General features: G+C 50.4%; 2 protein-coding genes across 3 annotated transcripts in view; one reads left to right on the forward strand and one right to left on the reverse strand.

The window, feature by feature from the left end:
* The window catches only part of RAB27A (RAB27A, member RAS oncogene family), a 31,874-nt gene extending 21,146 nt beyond the window's left edge, over nt 1–10,728 (reverse strand). The window contains exons 1-2 of one of the 2 annotated variants that reach the window (XM_061570605.1): nt 10,393–10,728; nt 6,076–6,169 (exon numbers count right to left, since the gene is read on the reverse strand). The gene's annotated coding sequence lies outside the window, so the exon portion shown is untranslated. Of the gene's footprint in view, nt 1–6,075; nt 6,170–10,378 lie in introns of both variants that reach the window. The other variant, XM_061570606.1, reaches the window with a different exon arrangement.
* Nucleotides 10,729–14,765: 4,037 nt separating this feature from the next.
* Nucleotides 14,766–19,854, forward strand: LOC133354299 (cytochrome b-c1 complex subunit 10). Its single transcript, XM_061571053.1, has 3 exons — nt 14,766–14,922; nt 18,268–18,401; nt 19,617–19,854. Exons 1-2 carry the CDS (start codon nt 14,861–14,863, stop codon nt 18,386–18,388), a joined length of 183 nt encoding a protein of 60 aa, XP_061427037.1. The 5' UTR covers nt 14,766–14,860; the 3' UTR covers nt 18,389–18,401; nt 19,617–19,854.
* The last annotated feature ends 85 nt before the right edge of the window (nt 19,855–19,939 follow it).

A 19,939-nucleotide genomic window follows, 5' to 3' on the forward strand; every position in this document is an offset into this window, starting at 1 on the left:
TGCTGCACTGCGACTGCGTTTTTTCGAAAGCCCGGTATGACGCACACACGCACGCACGAATACACACACACGCACGGTAGTATTGCGGTGCTAGGCAGTGTCACGGCCTCGCGGCACATTGACACATTCGCGATTACACAAATACCACACCCACCCACCCACCCCATGCAGGCACCTGCCATCCAACAACTTCTCTTAGACACACCAGCCACTGCACAAACAGGACACCCCACACTTCAGCCCAGTCTCGACCAGACAAAGATCCCCCGTGCAGCCTTTTACAGACCGCATACGTAGGTACGTTGAACTTCTGTCGCACCGTACGCGAGCCAACCATGATCCAATTAGAGGTGCGGGGGAAGGACAATACATTTAAACGCAAAAAGCAATTCTCAAGAAAGGAGTTTTCAATCTAAACTGCTTGGACAAGTGCTGTCAATGATCACCTATGACACGCGAAGGGGGGTGGGTGGGTGGCTAGCACCACGCCCGGCCACATTTGTCTCCCTAGAACCGATGTTTAATACACCGCATGAGCTACTCATTTCAGGCGGAGTCTACCCAGGGCGGGGCCCAGCGATGGCTCAGATAATTGTCACCGGTGTTGGCCGCGAACTGGAATCGAACTAGGATAGGCAGGTTCATAGCGCGGCGTGCTAACCGCTTCCCACGCACACACACACACGCACACACACATACACCACACGCAGACACATGCCACCTACGCACGCAGACACATGCCACCCACCCACGCACACCCCACCCACCCCACCCACGCACACCCCACCCACGCACGCACACATCACACACAATACCACCCACGCACACACCCCACCCACGCGCACACACACACACACACATCCCACCCACGCGCACACAAACACACCCCACGCACACACCACACATACCCCACGCACACACAAACACACCCCACGCACACACCACACATACCCCACGCACACACAAACACACCCCACGCACACACCACACATACCCCACGCACACACAAACACACCCCACGCACACACACATCCCACCCGCGCACACACAAAGCGAGACGCTCCTCCCTCTCTCTCGCCCCGTCGCAGAGTTTCTCAACCCCCGTGTCCTCGCGACGCCCTCGGCGGCACGGCTCTCCGGCGATGACCAACCATCCGGAACGGGCCGTGTGCCGTGGCTCCATTTGCATGCGGACAGAGGTTTGGTGGCCGGTGAATGCGGAAAGGCGGAGGAGGACCGTTCGAGGAGGGGGGGTGGTGGTGGAGGCTGACGTTGAGAAGCAGGACTCGACTGAACGCAGCACACCCACAGCCAACACACGTTAGACAGCACACCACCTGACACATCAACACCCCCGTCTACAATGCAGTACACCAAAAAAAAGCAATGCATCACACCCTCAAATTAGACACAGGACAAGCACAAACACCCACATCCCAACACGACTTTGGCTACAAGCAACACACCCACAGGCGTTTAGGGGCAAGTGCTGCACACGGACACACACAGATTCATGGACACATCCGCACACCCTCCACTTGCACAGCTTTCCCCACTCACTCAATCGCGCCCCTCTGTTGCACACAACACAGGCGCACGCGACCCTTTCACAACTGCACGGCACGCTCACCCACGCTGGACGTGCCCTCCGCTGCAAGAAGGTGGTGACCTTTTGTACACGCAGGGGAGTGTGGCCATCTCTTGGGTTATATCGCGTAAATGTGTCGTTAAAACCCGCCACCACCCGACACAGCCAACGAGTAAGGGTTGTCACGTAAACAGAAAGTGGCCAATTCATTACTAGTCTAGCACACTGGTTGTATTGGAGAGCCAAGCCACAACAATTAAAATCCGAGTACGACGTTTCGACAGTAATTACCACAGCCAGATTTTGGTTTTAGCGACACATTTATATATTTACGCGATCTAACCCAAAAAGAAAAACCTCTATCATGGAGGATATTGGTCGCGAAAGCCTGCCACGTGTTAAACTGCCATTTCTGGTGTTGACTCGCGAGGGCTGCGAGGGCTACCGTTCCTCTCGGCTCAAGGAGGACAGGCAACCAAGTCGCCTTCGCGCAAAGCTACGAGCAGCTAGCTGCGGTGCAAAAAAACACGAAAACAAAACGAAAACGCCGGAGCGCGCGTGAACGCACACCGCTCGTGGTGGGCGTGGCTCTCGAGTGCGCAGGCGGTGCAACTGCGCCGGCGACAATACGGGTGCTGGAGTGGCCATGGGTGTCGGGGCTACGGAGAAGGTGGGTCGGGGTCGCAGGGTGGGGAAATCTTTCCACGCACGAGCGAATGAACACAAGTAATAATAGCCAACTGCGCTACGCCAGCGACTGCGACCACTACGAAAGAAACCGATACCACAACACAAAGCGCAACGAGCTCCATCTCACTTCCCCTGCCCGAGCCGATCGCCATAGCCTGGCGCATTGGCGTGTTTGACAAATACAGTGCAAACACACGGGTGACCAACGACCTGGCATACCCCCCCCCCCCCCCCCCAATCTCAACCACCGCGTCAAATCGACTTGGCCGCGGCGCTCCTCCACTCCGCTCGCCAGACCGGTCGGAGAGGTGCCGGCAGTACCAAGCGCGCCGACGGCTCTCGCACGCCGCAGGGAATGAACGCCTCGCCGGCAAAAAGTTGCCGGCTTCAAGCAGGCGAGGGGATTTGATTTAACCTCCCGAGCGTTGTTCGGCACGGCGCCCAACGTTTTGTTCCACGTGCTCCGAAGAAGCTCCCGGCGGCACGTGGAGTGAAACGGACAACGCGTGGAACAACACGCAGCGCAGCCCGCGAAACAACCTGGGCAGCGGGGCCAAATTTATCACCGGATATTTTCCAGGCCTAACCCAGCTTAAATATATGCTGCCAAGCTTGGCGGTGTTCATTCAGACGCCGTCTTTCCGACAGACCTGTTCTTCACCTGAGGACTGCTGCTTGCGTTGTGGCCGAAACGTCGTGAGAATTGTATTATTTTATTATGTTTTATTTTTATTTTTTTATCATCTCCCTTCTACGTGACTTTACCGAAAGAACCGAGAAGAAGATTTTCCAGGCCGTTGGAAGAGACCAGAGTAGATGGCACGTGACCACAAATAGCCACAGCCCGTATCGAGAGGAGGTATATTAGATGTGGTGTGCCGGCTGTGGACATTTTCTCCAGGTCACCGACCAAAGATCGACCCCCCACCGGGTGTCTGGGTCATAACTCAACCACGGTGCCACCAATGCCGGTCGGGAAATAAATCTCCCCGCAAGCACGAATAATACGTCACCTTTATACGTGTGGCCAGGTAAGAAGATCCCGTGAACCATAGGAGGGAAACACGACAGAGATGCCCACCGTGGAAACGGCATTGAGATCTGCCATGTGTGTGAAATTGACCTTCATAGCTCATCAGATTCCTCCAGTCTAAATAAAGATATTTGATTCGGTGCTGGGTGGATGATTGCTGCTACAAGAGACCATGAGATATGGCAATGACTTGATGGCTTTCATCCAGCAGTGGAAAGAACATGACTGACAATGAAGATCCCCATTGAGACCGAGTGTCTCGGTTTAAAAACTATTTTTTTTTACCAATCTTAATTCCAGCTGTGCTTTCAGAGCAGTGCAAACCACAGAAGTACATTTTTATCGGCATACTACAAATGCCAAACTTTCTCACTTGCTCTGCTACAGACAAGAATGTTTGTTGCATGGCAATGAAACATATCCATCTCTCTCGCTTCTAAAAACTGGAATGTAGCCCAATTAAGTAGAAAAAACGTACATTTTTTTATGTTTGTGTGCGAGTGGAGTCACCGGTGACCAGGCTGAGAACACCAACTCGCTACACTTGAGAAACCGGTTTTATTACAGGAGGCTGAAAAGCTGGATTCGAACCCAGGTTCACCTGGGCCAGACTGTTTCTTTCTAAGACAGACCAGGGAGTTGTCCGTGTTCACGATTGGACGTGTATCAATATCATGGCCGATCATGATATCTAACCTATAATAAAACGGGTTCATTTAAACCCTGCAGCCACTAGAGGCACTACACGTATAACAATGGCAACATTATTTAACCATCCTTTAATCTAATCATGAACTTGAACCGTGAAAATGCTTTATAATGAAGACAAACGTTTTCAAAAAGGTACCCTGCAAGTTTCCTGCTCATGCCACGGATGGTGGAAAGGTCTCTACTAGAGGGAGCTTTCGAGTGCCCCCCTGGAGGCTATTTTGGCTTTCTATCCACACTGGCCAGAAGCATCGCAGCAAGGTGGAAGTACCCACACTTTACCGCACCACACGTGACCAGCCTATCGACTTAACCGTGGTGAACTCCATCACACCGCTGGGCGGACAGAGATGGGAGGCGGTGGAGGGGGGAGATTTAAGAAACTAGCACCGTCGTTTCAATCGCTGCGCCAGGAGATGGAATCGAACCGGCGACCTCTGGATTGCGAGCCCAAAGCGCCGACCGTGACGATGAAGTGCGACTGTGAAATCGAGACGGCGAAGGACCACAGAGCGGCGTTCGTGAAAGTCTCGGGGCATCGCTGCTAAGCCCACGGGGCCAGCACTATCCGTGTTTAAAAAATGTTTTCTGCGCCAGAATTTTTTTTTTGTTCCAAGTTAGTGCCAGTCACATGGGCCCCATTCCTGCCTCATAAAAAATTGAAAAAACCCACATCAGTGGGCTCATTAAGGCGTCGCTAATCCCCCACGAGGAACCATTCTCCAAGTCCACGCGCCCAATTAGTGACCCCACTAGTCAGCCCCGGTGGCCACAAATCAGCTGCGAAGATGAACATACAAGGGCACGAGATCTGGTCAAGGGGACCGGACAAATCCACACGAGTCTAGCAGTGGCTAAGTGAGTCCTGCCTCCACAGCCGCACACACACACACACAGTGTAAAGCCAACTATGCCCTGTACAGCCATATAAACTGGTGGGGGCAAGTGCTATTAGCAAGTACCTACCGAGGTCTGCACGGCGCAAGACGGAGTGGTGTGGCCAGAAAACACGCCCCACCGCATTCATCTCTCCAGCGCCGATTTTCCCACACCGTGTCAGTTACTCATTTATGGTCGAGTCGACCTAGAAGAGGCCCAGGGCAGTTTCTGATGCCAACTGCTGCTGATACACTCAGTTGATTGGAAGGAACCAGACAAAGCAGAAGATGTGGGATTGGGCAAATTCTCACCAGGCGAGAACTGGATGTAGCAAGTACTGGAAGGACGGATGTTTGGGTAAGATTTAGAGAAACAGAAAACAAAAGAAAGCTGATTTTTCGATTTAAAGCTTTTGTGACTGCAGGGATTCATCTTCTTGGTTCTTTCGGTAAAGTCACATAAATAATATAATAATAAAAATAAAACATAATAAAATAATTTTCACGACGTTTCGGCCACGACAGACCTGTTCTCCACCTGAGGACGGCTGCTTGCGTTGTGGCCGAAACGTCGTGAGAATTAATTTATTATGTTTTATTTTAATTATGTTATTATTTACATTCTACGTGACTTTACCGAAAGAACTAAGAAGATGAAAAGAAAGCTGCTTGACAATTTGAAGGAAGGAAGGCAGGAGAGAGAGGCCATGCAGTGAAGTAAGAAAGAAGATCAAGATCGCAGGCCACTAAAAAAAGGGAGAGCCACCACCCAACACAAGCCCTGGCCAGGAATCCAACTCAGGCTGCAGAGTTTTCGGTACGGTACTCACTCCGGACCCACAAACTACGACCCGTCAGCTCTCAATCAACACACGCACAACACATCTGTTAGATTAAAACGACCCTAAAACAGTACTGTAAATACTGTTACTTTTTCTAAATCCATAAAAGCGGTGAAGTTGCGTTTTATGGACCAAAATAAAGTTGCGCAATGGGCAGTGTAACACCACGCGGTTGTCTTGTGAAAACATAATCGTCGTCCTTCATCTGCAAACGTTTCAGCAGAGAGCTTTCCACGCACCACAGATGCACAAGGGGGTTTTCTCCATCGCCGATGACGCGAACGACCATGGCTGGCCAGTGACCCACCCGTGACCAGAGCAGACCTGCTGGCTCACCTTTGACCTTGAGAGATGACCTGCTGCTGTTTCTTCTGCCGATGCCTCCCTCAGTGGGCTCAGCCGCACCTGCAGCTGTCTGCGAGTCCGTTCTCTGGCGAGCACAGGGAGGGGGGCACGTGGGGTGAGTGGCGGAGAGGGCCGTCAGAACCTCCAGGGAGAGGTTAGCACTCTTGTCCGAAGGTCGATCACCTATCGACGACGGAGCAATGATACGAGGCGCATACCATCAGCACGCATGCGTATAAAAATGTTGATGAGGGCAGTTATGGGTAGTTTCTGAGTCGAACGGGGATGGAAAAACCAGAGATAGGCGACGTCGCGTGTGATAATCCACGTCGAGTACTGTAGACCCAAAGTGCGGGAGGACACTTTAGTCTAGGCTGCTGTGTTCCTTATCTACGTTGTGTTTATTGCAGTTGGATTCTGAATATACGAACCACGCCTAGTGCCTTCATCGATTTCACAACAGGTGCATCATCATTGTCGTCATCATCATTACATTATCTACACAGCTCCAATCATCAGTGAATCCATCTGTGGTGCATCACGTGGGACTGAAAACCCCCCAGAGAGAATGCCATAGCCTGTTCAATCAACCTGGAGCCTACGGAGTCTGAGTGGGATTTAGATTTCAGTTCTTCTGTCCGGCAGTCTCCCATATTCGTGTTAACCAGGCTCGAATTTGCTCGGCTTGTTTTCTTTTTAACTAAAGCACTCTGCGCCCGCGTGCCCCTGTGGCTCTCAATCTCAAAGTGGATTGTGGTGCTGTTTTGCTGCATAAAGCACGGGCACAATGGGAGACAAGGCATGTCTGTGTGCGTGTGTGTGTATAGATGAGTGGGGAGCGATAGTGTAGCGGTTAGCGCTACGCTGCGCTATGAACCCGGCGACCAGAGTTCGATTCCCGCTCACGGCCAAGACCAGTTACGATTATCTGAACCGGTCCTGGGCCTCTCCTAGGTCGACTCAGCCTCAAATGAGTACCCGGTGCAGTGTGTAAACATCGCCACTAGGGAGACAAAGGCGGTCGGGCGTGGTGCTGGCCACCTACCCCCTCGTGTGCCGTTGCGGCCTTCATAGGTGCTCGCTAACAGCACTTGCCCCAACAGTATTTTAAGGCTATACGGGGGATCTTTGTCTTTGTAGCATAGTGGCGCAACGATCAGCGCAGTGTTACGAATCCAGCGGGCTACCTGGGTTTGATTCCCAGACACAGCGAGCAATCAATGGCGAGTGATATTTGAACCAGTCTTGGGTCTCCCCCCTAGGTCGACGTAGCCCTTAAATTACGAGCCCCTAGTACTTGGGGCAAATATCAACACCGATGGGGGCGAGGTGGCCAAGCGTGGTTCTGTCTACACCCCCGACAACATACAGAGATCATAGCTGGCTAAGGTGTTCGCTAACAGCAGCTGGCCCAATAGCCCGTGTCGACTGCACGGGGTCAATTTGGAAATGAGATTCTATTCCGGCAGTACGTTTCAGGAGCTCGGCATCTCTTGAAAGGAGGGCTTCGAGAGGCACAATTTCGTGTGGTTTTGCGGTTCCCCCTGCGTTGAAGGGGCGCAGATCACACAGTGGGTTTTAATTTGTGCCGTCCGCATAGTTTGCGTGTGCACAGTCACTGTGGCTCGTACTTAGGTCACGCATTTAAGGGTCTCTACGAATCTATCGATCTGTATGTATCTACGCGAGTGTCAATGCGACTTTATGTATCTCTGGGTATACGAATCTCGACGTTTATCGAGGAGTCTGTAGGTCTCTATGCATCTCCGATATGTAACTTCACGCATCTGTCCTGGTCTACGTATCTCTGTGGGTCTCTCTTTATAAAGGGGGGCAGGCTACAGTGGCTTAGCTTACAGTAAGTGGTCCATGGAACTGGCTTGCATGGCTACAATCGCACCGTGGCTTAATTTGGCAATGCCACACGACCACACAAGGTCGCCAAAGTGGCAGAAAAAAAATCAACAATTCGCAAAGTCAACTCGGCTTCAACAAACCGAGGAAATCCTGGCGATCGGCTCTGCCTGATAAGCGCGAGGAATTAAAAACACAATCATCACCCACCCAACCACCACGACAAAGACAGCATTCACACAAAGCACACGCAAAGATCCCCCGTGTAGCCTGGAACAGACTGTTGGGGCAAGTGCTGTTAGCGAGCACCTGTGAAGGCCGGGGGTGGGTGGCCAGCACCACGCCCGGCCGCCTTTGTCTCCCCAGTTTACACACCGCACCAGGTACTCATTTTAGACACACACACCACACAATATATATATACACACACACCACACAGCGTGTGCATCACAACCTACACACAACACAACCTACACACACACCACACCCTACACACACACAACACACATCATAACCTACACACACACACAGCGTGCACATCACAACCTACACACAACACATCGTGCACATCACAACCCACACACATATCACAACCTACACACACACACATTGTGTACATCACAACCCACACACATCACAACCTACACACAACACATCGTGCACATCACAACCCACACACACATCACAACCTACACACACACACACACCGTGTACATCACAGCCCACACCCATCACAACCCACACACAACACACAGCATACAGACATAACTACACACAGTCACACACACACCCCAACCTAAACTAAACGATGTATTTTATGTATCTTACCAGGCAAGGCCCCACTGAGCTACGCTGCTCTATTTCAGAAGCGACTTGGCCACAAATGAGAACTCAACGAAGTGGCTTATCACGTTGTAATGTACAGCAGACAAATACTCTGCGTGATAATTGTTTTTTTTACTCTTCTATCTGGCAACAAAACTGACACCTTTTTACAAGGAGTCATGTTTGCATAGACCGCAATACCTACAGTCATAATGCAAACAAAAGAACACAACTCTGATAATGTGCACTGTCCTTGAAGTTGATTGGTCCACACCCGAGACAGCTTTCCTTAGAGCCTAGTCTCACATGGGTTGGACCAGATGACGCCAAAAGGCTTTTTGGCGTCATCTGGTCCAACCCATGTGAGACTCTGCGTGATGTTGATCATAAAGGTGGAGGGGAAAACCCGGACGAGCCGGAGATAAATCCACGCGACCACGGGGAGAAAGAGACACCGCAAACACCAAATATACAGCAGCAGGCGTCAGGGTCAGGATGGAACCCACGACCTCCTGCATACCAGGCGAGGTAATTAACATCTCATAGCCACCCTGGGCCCCTTACACACACACAGCGTGCAAAATTACAGCCAACACAAAGACAAATATCCCCCGTATAGCCTTAAAATGTTATTGGGGCAAGTGTTGTTAGAGAGCAGCAGCTACGAATGCCGGCACGGCACACGATGGGGGTGGGTGGCCAGCACCACGCATAGCCGCCTTTGTCTCCCTAGTTGCACCAGGCACTCGTTTGAGGCCGAGCCGACCTAGGGGAGGCCCAGGACCGGGACAGTCACGCACACACAAGTGGCTTTCCACGCGAGTCAGTCACTCATGCTAGGAATGACGCCTCTGCTCTGATTCACCAACACCGCTCACCACTCACACCCGAGGATGCTCACTAACGCAGCACACTGCTAGTTCGTCTAACGATGCACACTCGTGGTGCTCACCAATACGCGTAACACTGCTCACCGCCCCATCTAACGCCGATCATGAACACGCATGCAACTTCTCACTAACACACCTAACACTGCTCACTAACACACCTAAGACTACTCACCACCACCACCCAAACAGCGCTCCCACCCAACCCCGGGCGCCTTTTGCACCCCCGCGCGAGACGCCCGAGCCCCACACGACACTCACCGGGCTCACCACGTGACACTCACCAGGCTCACCACGCACGTGACACTCACCGCGCTCACCACGTGACACTCACCAGGCTCACCACGCACGTGACACTCACCACGTGACACTCACCGCGCTCACCACGCACGTGACACTCACCACGTGACACTCACCAGGCTCACCACGTGACACTCACCGCGCTCACCACGTGACACTCACCAGGCTCACCACGCACGTGACACTCACCGGGGCTCACCACGTGACACTCACCGGGGCTCACCACGTGACACTCACCGCGCTCACCACGCACGTGACACTCACCACGTGACACTCACCGGGCTCACCACGCACGTGACACTCACCACGTGACATTCACCGGGCTCACCACGCACGTGACACTCACCACGTGACACTCACCGGGCTCACCACGCTCGTGACACTCACCACGTGACACTCACCGCGCTCACCACGCACGTGACACTCACCACGTGACACTCACCGGGGCTCACGGCACGCGGCGCGGCGCAGCTGTTGCACGGGAGACAATCAATTAGCTCCGGCCCGGTGACGCAACGGTGGCACGGACAGACAACGTGTGTGTGTGAGAGAGAGAGGGAGAGACAAAGGCGGGCCCGGGGGGACAGGCAGAAGGGCAGGAGGAGGAGGGAGGAGGAGGAGAGACGCAAGAGGCGCGGGGTAAGATAGGCGAGAGACGAAGGCGGTGCGAATTCGAGTCTCTGCTATTCGGCGTGTGGAGCGATGCCTCCGCTGCTCCAGATCAGCACCCCCCGCAAAGGCAGCCGGCACCTCGACTCGAGAGAGGGCGGAAGCGAGGCACTCCCTGCCCCTCCCATCTTATCCTCCCCCTGGCTCCTCCCCCCCCCCACCCTCTCTCAGACTCCGCAACCTCCACCTCCTCATCCACCTCTTCATCCATTCTGCCTCTCTCATGCTGATGTCTCCTCCTCCTCCTCCATCATCTCCTCTTTGCCTTCCGATGGCTCCTGCATCACACCGCTCTCTCATCCATCTCCCCACTCCGAGCTCCCCTGGCTCCCTCTGCCATATTTCCCTGGATACCTCCTCCCTGCCATGCTCCCCCCCACCAGCCTTCCCTGCACCCTCCCGTCTCCCACTCCAAGCATTCCCTGGCCGCCCTTTCCTCCCTCCTGGCTCCCATCGGCCTCGTTGTCACCCTCCCTGCCTCTGTCATGCCTCCACCCTTCCCTACACTCCCTCTCCGACCATCCCGTCACCTCAATCTCTCCTCGCACGCTTCTCCTTTCATTCCCTATCCCAATCTCTCTCCTCCTGCCCCCTTTCGATTTCCTCCATCTCCACTGTCTCCCCATCCTCCCCCCCTGATCCCCTACATCCATACTTGTTGTTTCACTCCCTCCACCCCTCTGCTTCCCTCCTCCCTCTCTCTTGTCCGTCACCTACCTACCTGTCCCCCTCCCGGTGTGAAATACCACACGTGAAGCCTTCCCCCCCCCACCCACGCTCTGCAGATGTGGAGGCGACACGCGGTGACTTTATACGAAAAAAGCCATTCACGTCGGGTCCAATTGGCATCTCATTAAACGCCGTCACTCCGCTCATTATATTGGACTCAATAACACAACGGGGGAGGCGGGGGGGGGGAGAGTTTGCCGAGCGGAGGAGCCCCATCCATCCTGGGGAGAGGCGGCCTCTCTCGATTCGTCACCTCCCGTGGAGTTCAGTTGCCATGATGTCTAAATCCAGTCGGCACAGGACTATGGGCTTGCTAATGAGAATCTCTCGCATGACATTTACCAACTCTCGTTCCTGGACGGATAGCATTCGACAACAACAACAAACATCTAAAAATATATATTTTACGATTCAATATTTTATTGGCAGCGGCGCGGAGACTCAACTAAAAAATATATAGGCGTAATTTATTTATCCGGGAAAGCCTCACCGAGTCGCAAGAATATTTCAGCGAGATGTGGGAGGAAAAGTGGCGTGGCCAAGGAAAAGCACAATGCGTGCGAGAGATGAATCAACACGTATTTGCATTTTAGTTGGGGAGTGCTTAATGAATGCCTCAGCATCTCAAAGCCATCCGCGTCACGACATCTCATCTCGATTGCTCCAATGCCCAGCTGCAGTGTTCCCTCATAGCAGCTGTTGGTGTACTGCAGGCGACAAGGCAGCCGTCCTGGCCCGCGAATGAGTACGGGGGTGGGGGCGATATTGTTACGGGGTTATTCTATTTACGTAATTTGCAAATACGTAATTTTTTCAAATTTGGCAAAATTGACTTTTTGGCACGTACTTTTTGGTTTTTGAAATAATAACATCGGAGGAATGTTAATGTACAAATTTGGAAAAATTTAATTTTTGGCACGCTACTTTTTGGTTGTTGAAATAATAACATCGGAGGAACGTTAACGCACGCATGGTTGATACACCCGCAGTATTATCCAGGGCGGCCGGGGGCTTGAACCAGCGCTACCGCTCGGCCACATTACCCCCACCACCCCACTGGGAATCCCATTGAGTCGTCAACGGCTCGTCGCTCCATCTCCTTCGTGGACGCGTTCCATTCCTTGGCTGCGACGGCTTCGTCATTATTCATGAGCACTCCAGTACTCCACAGTTTCATCTGTCGAATGGCTCCTCGAAACATTTAAACTGGTCGGAGGCGGCCTAGGAGGACGCAAATACACACAGATTATCCGTAAGAGATTTTTTTTGGGTGAGATCGCGTAAAAATATAAATGTGTCGTTAAACCCGCCACCACCCGACACAGCCAATTAGTAAGGTTTGTTACGTAAACAGAACGTGACCAGTTCGTTACTAGTACAGCACTAACCGGTGTGTTGCAGAGCAAAGCCAAAACATTTACAATCTGAGTACGACGTTTCACCTATAATTACAACCAGCTTCATCAGGCGACAGCCAGAAGCCATCTACTCTCCCCAGAAGAGTTTATCCTTCCCAGAAGACAGCTACCCTCTCCAGAACACATCTACCCATTCCAGAAGATAACTACACTTGTTAGAAGATGACTACCCTTCCTAGTAGACGTCCACACTACCCAGAAGATATCTACCCTCCGTTCCTAAACGAGTATTGCCGTTCCCACGCGTCACATGACCGCACCGATATCTTGGCGTTCCCAGAAGACCTCTACCCTACTAAGAAGCCATCAATTCCGGTTACTCTTCCGATAAGTTAAAATTATTTTTTATTTTAACCCCATTTGTGGAAGACTTATTCCGTACTCAGAAGACGTCTACCGTTCCCAGAAGACACAAAGAAAAACTTCTCCACTACCTCCATAATAAAAGTTTTTTTGGGTTAGATCGTGTAAATTTATAAATGTGTCGTCAAACTGGCCACCACCCGACAGAACCAACTAGTAAGGGATTTGTCTCGTAGGCAGAACATTTCAATTCGTTACTAGTACAGCACACCGGTGTGTTGGAGAGTAAATCCACAACATTTACAATCTGAGCAGGACTTTTCGCCAGTAATTACAACCGGCATCATCAGGCGGCAGCCTTTGTATTCAGGCGATCTAACACAAAAAACCATGTATTATAGGTGATATTGGTCGTGAAATCCTACGTATTAAACTGTTAAACGTTAAACCCGCTACCACACCGACACAGGCAATTAGTAAGGGAGAGAGAAAATCCACTCCGTGTTTGTTAAAAAACAACAACCCCCCCTCTCTGTTCCATTCACAAGAAGTTATCTACCGTTCACGGAAAATTTTTAAAAAATAACCCCCCCCCCCCTTTTGACTTAAAACTTTCGTGGCTGCAGCAATTCATATTCTTAGTTCTTTCGGTAAAGTCACGTAAATAAAATACCAAAAAAATCTAAAATATAAAAACATAAAATAAAATAACAAATTTAAATAAAATAAAAATAATGAATTGAAAATAATAAAGGAATTTTTTTTAATAAAATAAAACATTTCAATTTAAAATACATTAAAAATAAAAGCAAAAACCCCACGACGTTTCGATCGCAACACAAGCCGTCTTCATCAGGCGGAAAAAAAGAGACTGCTTGTGTTGCGATCGAAACGTCGTGGGTTTTTTGCTTTAATTACTTCCAATTAAATCTTGACTTAAACCTTTCGTGACCTCAGGAATTCATATTCTTTGGGTCTTTCGGTAAAGCCACGTAGAATAATAATAAAATAAAATTTAAATAATAAATTAAAATTATTCATTAACCAGAAGATTGCTACCCTTCCGGGAAGATAAAAAAAACACCCCCCTGTTCCATTCACCGGAAGATCTCTACCGTTTACGGAAGATAAAACAAACCTTGTTCCATTCACCGGAAGATCTCTACCGTTTACGGAAGATCGCTACCGTTTACGGAAGATAAAAAAAAACACTGTTCCATTCACCGGAAGATATCTACCGTTCACGGAAGATCTCTACCGATCACGGAAGATCTCTACCGTTCACGGAAGATATCTACCGTTCACGGAAGACCTCTACCGGTCACGGAAGATCTCTACCGGTCACGGAAGATCTCTACCGTTTACGGAAGATATCTACCGGTCACGGAAGATCTCTACCGGTCACGGAAGACCTCTAACGTTCACGGAAGACCTCTACCGGTCACGGAAGATCTCTACCGGTCACGGAAGATCTCTACCGTTTACGGAAGATCCCTACCGTGTACGGAAGATATCTACCGATCACGGAAGATCTCTACCGGTCACGGAAGATCTCTACCGATCACGGAAGATCTCTACCGTTCACGGAAGATCTCTCTACCGATCACGGAAGATCTCTACCGTTTACGGAAGATAAAAAAAACACTGTTCCATTCACCGGAAGATCTCTATCGTTTACGGAAGATCTCTACCGATCACGGAAGATCTCTACCGTTCACGGAAGACACAAACAAACCACGCCCACTTTCATCTTCCGGAAGAGTCTCCGGCGTGTCGCAGAGCGCTGCAGCGATGGTGTCCGCCGTGCTCGCCAAGTTGCTCGGCCCCAACCTGGCCCAGGGCCTCAAACTGTGGTAAGACGCGGGGCCAGCGGGGCCCTCACGGCCCGGGACCTTCCCTGTGAGGGCCCTGGGAGGGGCGAGGGGAACATGAGGCCCGAGCAGTGAAAGGCGAAGCCGCGAGGCATTGGCGGGCAAGGCCTGTGAGCAGCAGGGTGACCTCTACGAGCCACGGGGTGGTCGTTGTGCTGGGAGGTGGAGGATTGTGCCAGGAGGTGGGCGATTGAGTTCAAGAGGTGGATGATTGAGCCAGGCGGTGGATAAGGAGGTGGATTTTTGAGCCAGCAGGCGGATAAGTCAGCGAGATGGTGGACCGTTGAGTAGGTGGGTCGATGGCTGAGGTGTGGTAAGTCAGCCAGGAGAATGATCATTGATATCGAGAGATGGATCATTGAGTTGCCGGGTGGATTTTGAGTCGGACAGTGGGCAATTAAATTAGACAGTGGACAAGGAGGCGGATGGTTGGACCAGTACGTGGATTATTGAGCGAGAAGGTGGGTCGTTGCGTCGGTGGATCACTGAATAAAGAGATGGACATTGAAGCAAGGAGGTGGAATAATTGAGCCAGGCCGATGGATAACGAGGTCGACCTTTCAACCATTGAATGGATAGTTGAACGAGAGGATGAATCGATCACTGAATAACAATGTGGACTCTTTCTCTTAGTCGGTGGATCAGTAAAGCATGAGCTGCATCATTTAGTCAGGAGTTGGAACACCAATCGAGAGGATGGATCGAGCGAGCCGGAATGTTGATCATTAAAGCCATGAGGTGGATAATTGAGTCGAGAGATGGATCCCCGAGTCTGGAGATATTTCATTAACGGAGGCGTTGGGATCATTGGGGTCGGGATCAGAATCATCCGTGTTTACGCTAAAAAAAACTATACGTTCTTTTCAGCGAGGTTAAAATTGTTTCACATGAGCCAAAGGACATCGGTGAAATTCACAGCTGCCAATGAAATACTGTGACCCGATCGTGTGACTACGGGGGCCTGGGGGAGACAGCCAGACGGGGCGATGCGTGAGAGTGACCACTGGGGGCAGTGCCGGAATGAAGTGAGTGCGGGGCCTGTAGCATTATTATTAAGGGGCCCTAAATAAAAAAAGCACATTTTAAAACACAAATGTTTTACTTGCACAGTAAAGTAATTGTATTTGTTCACGTGCTACACAGTCAGATAAAACGACAAATCGCTCGCCTTAAAACACCCAGTCGTTCATAAAAGTTGAAGGCAGTATAGTACTATAGTAATAGAGCAAGTGCAGAATCACTGAACCGGAATTTATGGCTGGAAAGCATTTAGTGCGGGTCCCGTAGCTACTTTTGCTACGAGAATAATCCGGCACTGACTGGGGGACGTGGGATTGAGCCCCTCTCGTGTGAGACCCTTCTGACCAAAGTCTGAAATCTTATCATCGAGTGAGGGGGAGGGGCATAGATTACGTTTTGTTTACAAGATCGATGAGGGGGAATCGTGGTGTTATTTTAGATACTTCGCCGGTTTTAACCTATGTGAAAAAAATTGTTTAATTGCCACATGCCTGAGATTTGATGGGTAGAGTGGACTTGTTGGTAACAGCGGTGTCCAGATCGGCCTCTGTGGAGGAGGCTCGTGAATAACGCCACTGGACAGTTGGAGGCAGTCGCCCTCTGACAACCGATTAGCACGTTTGGCTACGTACGGTGCGAAAGAAGTTCAACATACAACAGCAGCGGGTGGCTAAAACGCAAGTTGGCACAGTAGAGAGCACAGGTGGGGGGCATCTGACAGTTATCTCAGGCAGTCAACCCACTGCACCTGGGTCTGTCCCGTGACCTGTCAGCGAGCCTTCAACACTACACGTAACCTCGGGGTGCACCTGGCCTGGCACAGGCGCCGTTGTAACATCACCGTGGCTTCGTGGTGAACGGCTGTTGTTGTTGGAGTGTGGTGAATGAAACGTATTAAAATAATATCCGGTTATGTTTTTATTGGACAAATGTTTTTACAGCAGCATTGTCACATTTTTATATTTCTTCCAATCTTCCCGTTTGCGCCATTGGTGTCATGTCATGAGAGGGTGAATCTGGCCTCTCACACAGCAGGGCAATCTGTGTCGGAGAGAACGGCCGGCAGAAATGGATATCCCAGAGCTACTTCTGAGTTCCCTTCAAGTGACCTCTGAGCCACGCAGTAGAGGAAAGCATTTCCCCACCTGCTCTGCACTTGTTTTAAATAAGCACGTATACTGGTAGGATATCACTGGTTCCACCAGCCCACAGGGGATTATTGTGTCCGTCCGTCGTGCAGGGAGGGGCTGGGTGGGGAGGGGCTGGGTGGGGAGGGTGGGGCTGGGTGGAGAGGGGCTGGTCTCCCCGTGGTGCCCTGATAAAACTCAACGTTTAACCTACTCACGCCGGCTTGTGCCTGCCCTCACAGTCGGGCATATTTGCGGAATACACCACGCCGCCGTTGACCCTGGCCATTGACCGAGCAACCCAACGTTCCTACCAGCTCCCTCCGCAGGAATGTGTTTAATCAAAGCACAATCGGAATTTAAAAAGTGGAGAGGATAAGAAGCTTACACGTGTCAATATAGCATTATTCATGCAAATTGCATCTAAAATCCCCAAAAAATTGTAATGCACAGTGTTACAGAAATTTCCAGACAAGCAGGAAGGCAATCAGAAGTTCTATTTTGGGAGGTTTGGCCAACCCCATTCATGAGTGTTCACAAATATTGGAGGAAACCGGAGTACGGTATTTGGAGAAGACCCAAACGTACGAGAGGGGATTAACTAATCAATCGCCCTGTACAGATGGAAATGAATTCACTGAGTGTACTGCCATACCCTGGAAGGCCAGGAGATGGCGACCTGAACACCCACGATTAGAAAAGCAGTTTCATGGGTGTGATCCACCAACGTTGCTGTCTACTCATTGATATGCTATTTTTTTCTCTGTCCCCTCCCTCTCTCCGCCCCCGCCCCCCTCTCTATATTTAAGGGGCCGTCACAGAAACGACCTCTCTCTTTGTGCCGATGTGTTCTCTCTCTGTGTCCTTGTGATGTCTGTCTGCTTGTATGTCTGTCTATAGTTTTCTAGTTAGATTTGTGTTGCTATTTCTTTTATGCCTGATGATGATTGCTTGTGTTGCAATCGAAACGTCGTAATATGCTATTATTTAATCTTTAGACGTGACTTAACCGAAAGAACCAAAGAATAATTCCTGCAGTCACGAAAGCTCCAAAATTAAGATCCACCAACGTGCTGATTTACCGACGTGCAACATAGCCACAAGTGCCGAGAGCAGGTTCCCATTTCGTACCTTGTCTGGTACCGACGGCTCACTCGCGTGCGTGCATGTGCCTGCCCAGGGTCCCTTCAGGGGCGACGTGGGGAGGAGTTTGCGGAGTGACGCTTGTCTACCTCACCGACTGGAGGCTCATCCTCGACTACGTGCCGTATATCAATGGCAAGTTCAGCGAGAAAGACTGAAGGAGCTCCGCAGGTACGTTGGGGCTTGCCACGGCCTCTCAGCGATACCCCCGTGTTCCCACATGGATGTCAGATTATTGTCTTGCCCTCTTGTCAAAACGCAGCGTCCGTGAGCATCGCATTGGCCAGACGCCATTGACAAACGCGGTGTAAATCGGCGTATTGCAACTCCAGTCCTCGTAACACCACCTCATGGGACAGATTTACACGGTCACCTTCAGGTGTGTACAGTGGCTTAATTTGCATGTGAACAAGAAAGATTGATAATTGGGAAAAGGCAGGCTGTGGGGGAAGGGTGATCGGGTCATTGTCGTTGGAATTGAGGAACGACGGTTTAAACTTTAAACAGGGGTTCTGCAGCTGTTTCTGGAAGGTGACGTAATGTGTATGTATAATGATGGCCCACCTATGTTGGAACATCACATGGCATGTCTGTCCATGTGAGCACTAATCCGGTTAACATTGTGGTGTATATCGCGGCCTGAACTGGCTGCAGGAGTAATGTGAACCCATTACATGCCACTTGCATAAATGAAAAACATTAATCTTTAAGACATGCAATTCAATGCATCTATCGTGAGCTCGAAGAATCTGTATTGACAATGCAAGGATAATAGCCCTGTTGAGGGTTGACTGCATAAATGCAACATGTCAGATATACAATAGTTGAGTATTTGCGTGTTTCGGAATGTGGTTTTCTTTGTTGCCCATCACACTTGTGTGCAACATTGCACATCTGTTCGCACACCCTTTGGTGTCTTCCTGCACACATCTAAAAAAAGCCTCAACTCAAAAGTGATTTCCTGCTCAAATGAGCATTGAGGCAGTGCTCCAGTTCACAGGTCTGAGCCAGTAGTGGGAACTCCTATCCTTTGAGTAGATTTAGCCAAAGGATCACCACTGTTTACTTCCCACAAAGTGTTTACCCATTTTACCAATCCTGGAGGACTAATGGATTAAGTCCAAACCAGAATTTTAACTTGCAACCTTCCAGTTGTGAAGCGGCTCGTTTAACACTGAACGACCTCCGTATGGCTCGGAGCATTTGATTGGGATTTGCACAGCATACATGATAGATGACATACCTTTAAAAAAATTACGAGTGGGTTTTCTGCAAGTAAAATATTAACTTTTGTTTTAACCCTACATTAGAGACCGGTCTTTGCAATTTGTGTACGCGCTGTCATATTATTCAGTGGCAAATCTTGATGCGACGTCTTCTTTGCAGGGGATATGAAGCATCGGCCAACGCTTGTACGGGATTTCTCCAGGCTGCCGTCTCCATCCACGGCTCACTATGCTTGGCGTCGCCGGAAATGGGTGCAGCGTTTTCCCCCCTTAACAAATAACATGGCTAATCTGTAACTGGTTTCTCTATTTAAAAGTCCAGATAAATAACATTTACTTTCAACTACTGTGCTGTATTTAGAAACTTGCTTTGAAAATAAAATGTATTTACTGGCCAATTATCATCTGTTGAGCATGTTTTCACGTCGGGCTTTAAAACAAGACTGCACAACGACACATGGTAATTTGAAAGAGGTGGCCTGT

The sequence above is a fragment of the Lethenteron reissneri genome, chromosome 46 (assembly GCF_015708825.2).
Source record: "Lethenteron reissneri isolate LAM-NWPU_2019-01 chromosome 46, ASM1570882v1, whole genome shotgun sequence".
NCBI lineage: Eukaryota > Metazoa > Chordata > Hyperoartia > Petromyzontiformes > Petromyzontidae > Lethenteron > Lethenteron reissneri.

What these genes read in the sequence shown, in the direction of transcription:
- LOC133354299 (XM_061571053.1), top strand. Translation starts at nt 14,861, where the DNA reads ATGGTGTCCGCCGTGCTCGCCAAGTTGCTCGGCCCCAACCTGGCCCAG. An exon ending in GCCCAGGGCCTCAAACTGTG is followed by an intron (nt 14,923 to 18,267) that starts GTAAGACGCGGG and finishes GTGCCTGCCCAG; the next exon opens with GGTCCCTTCAGGGGCGACGT.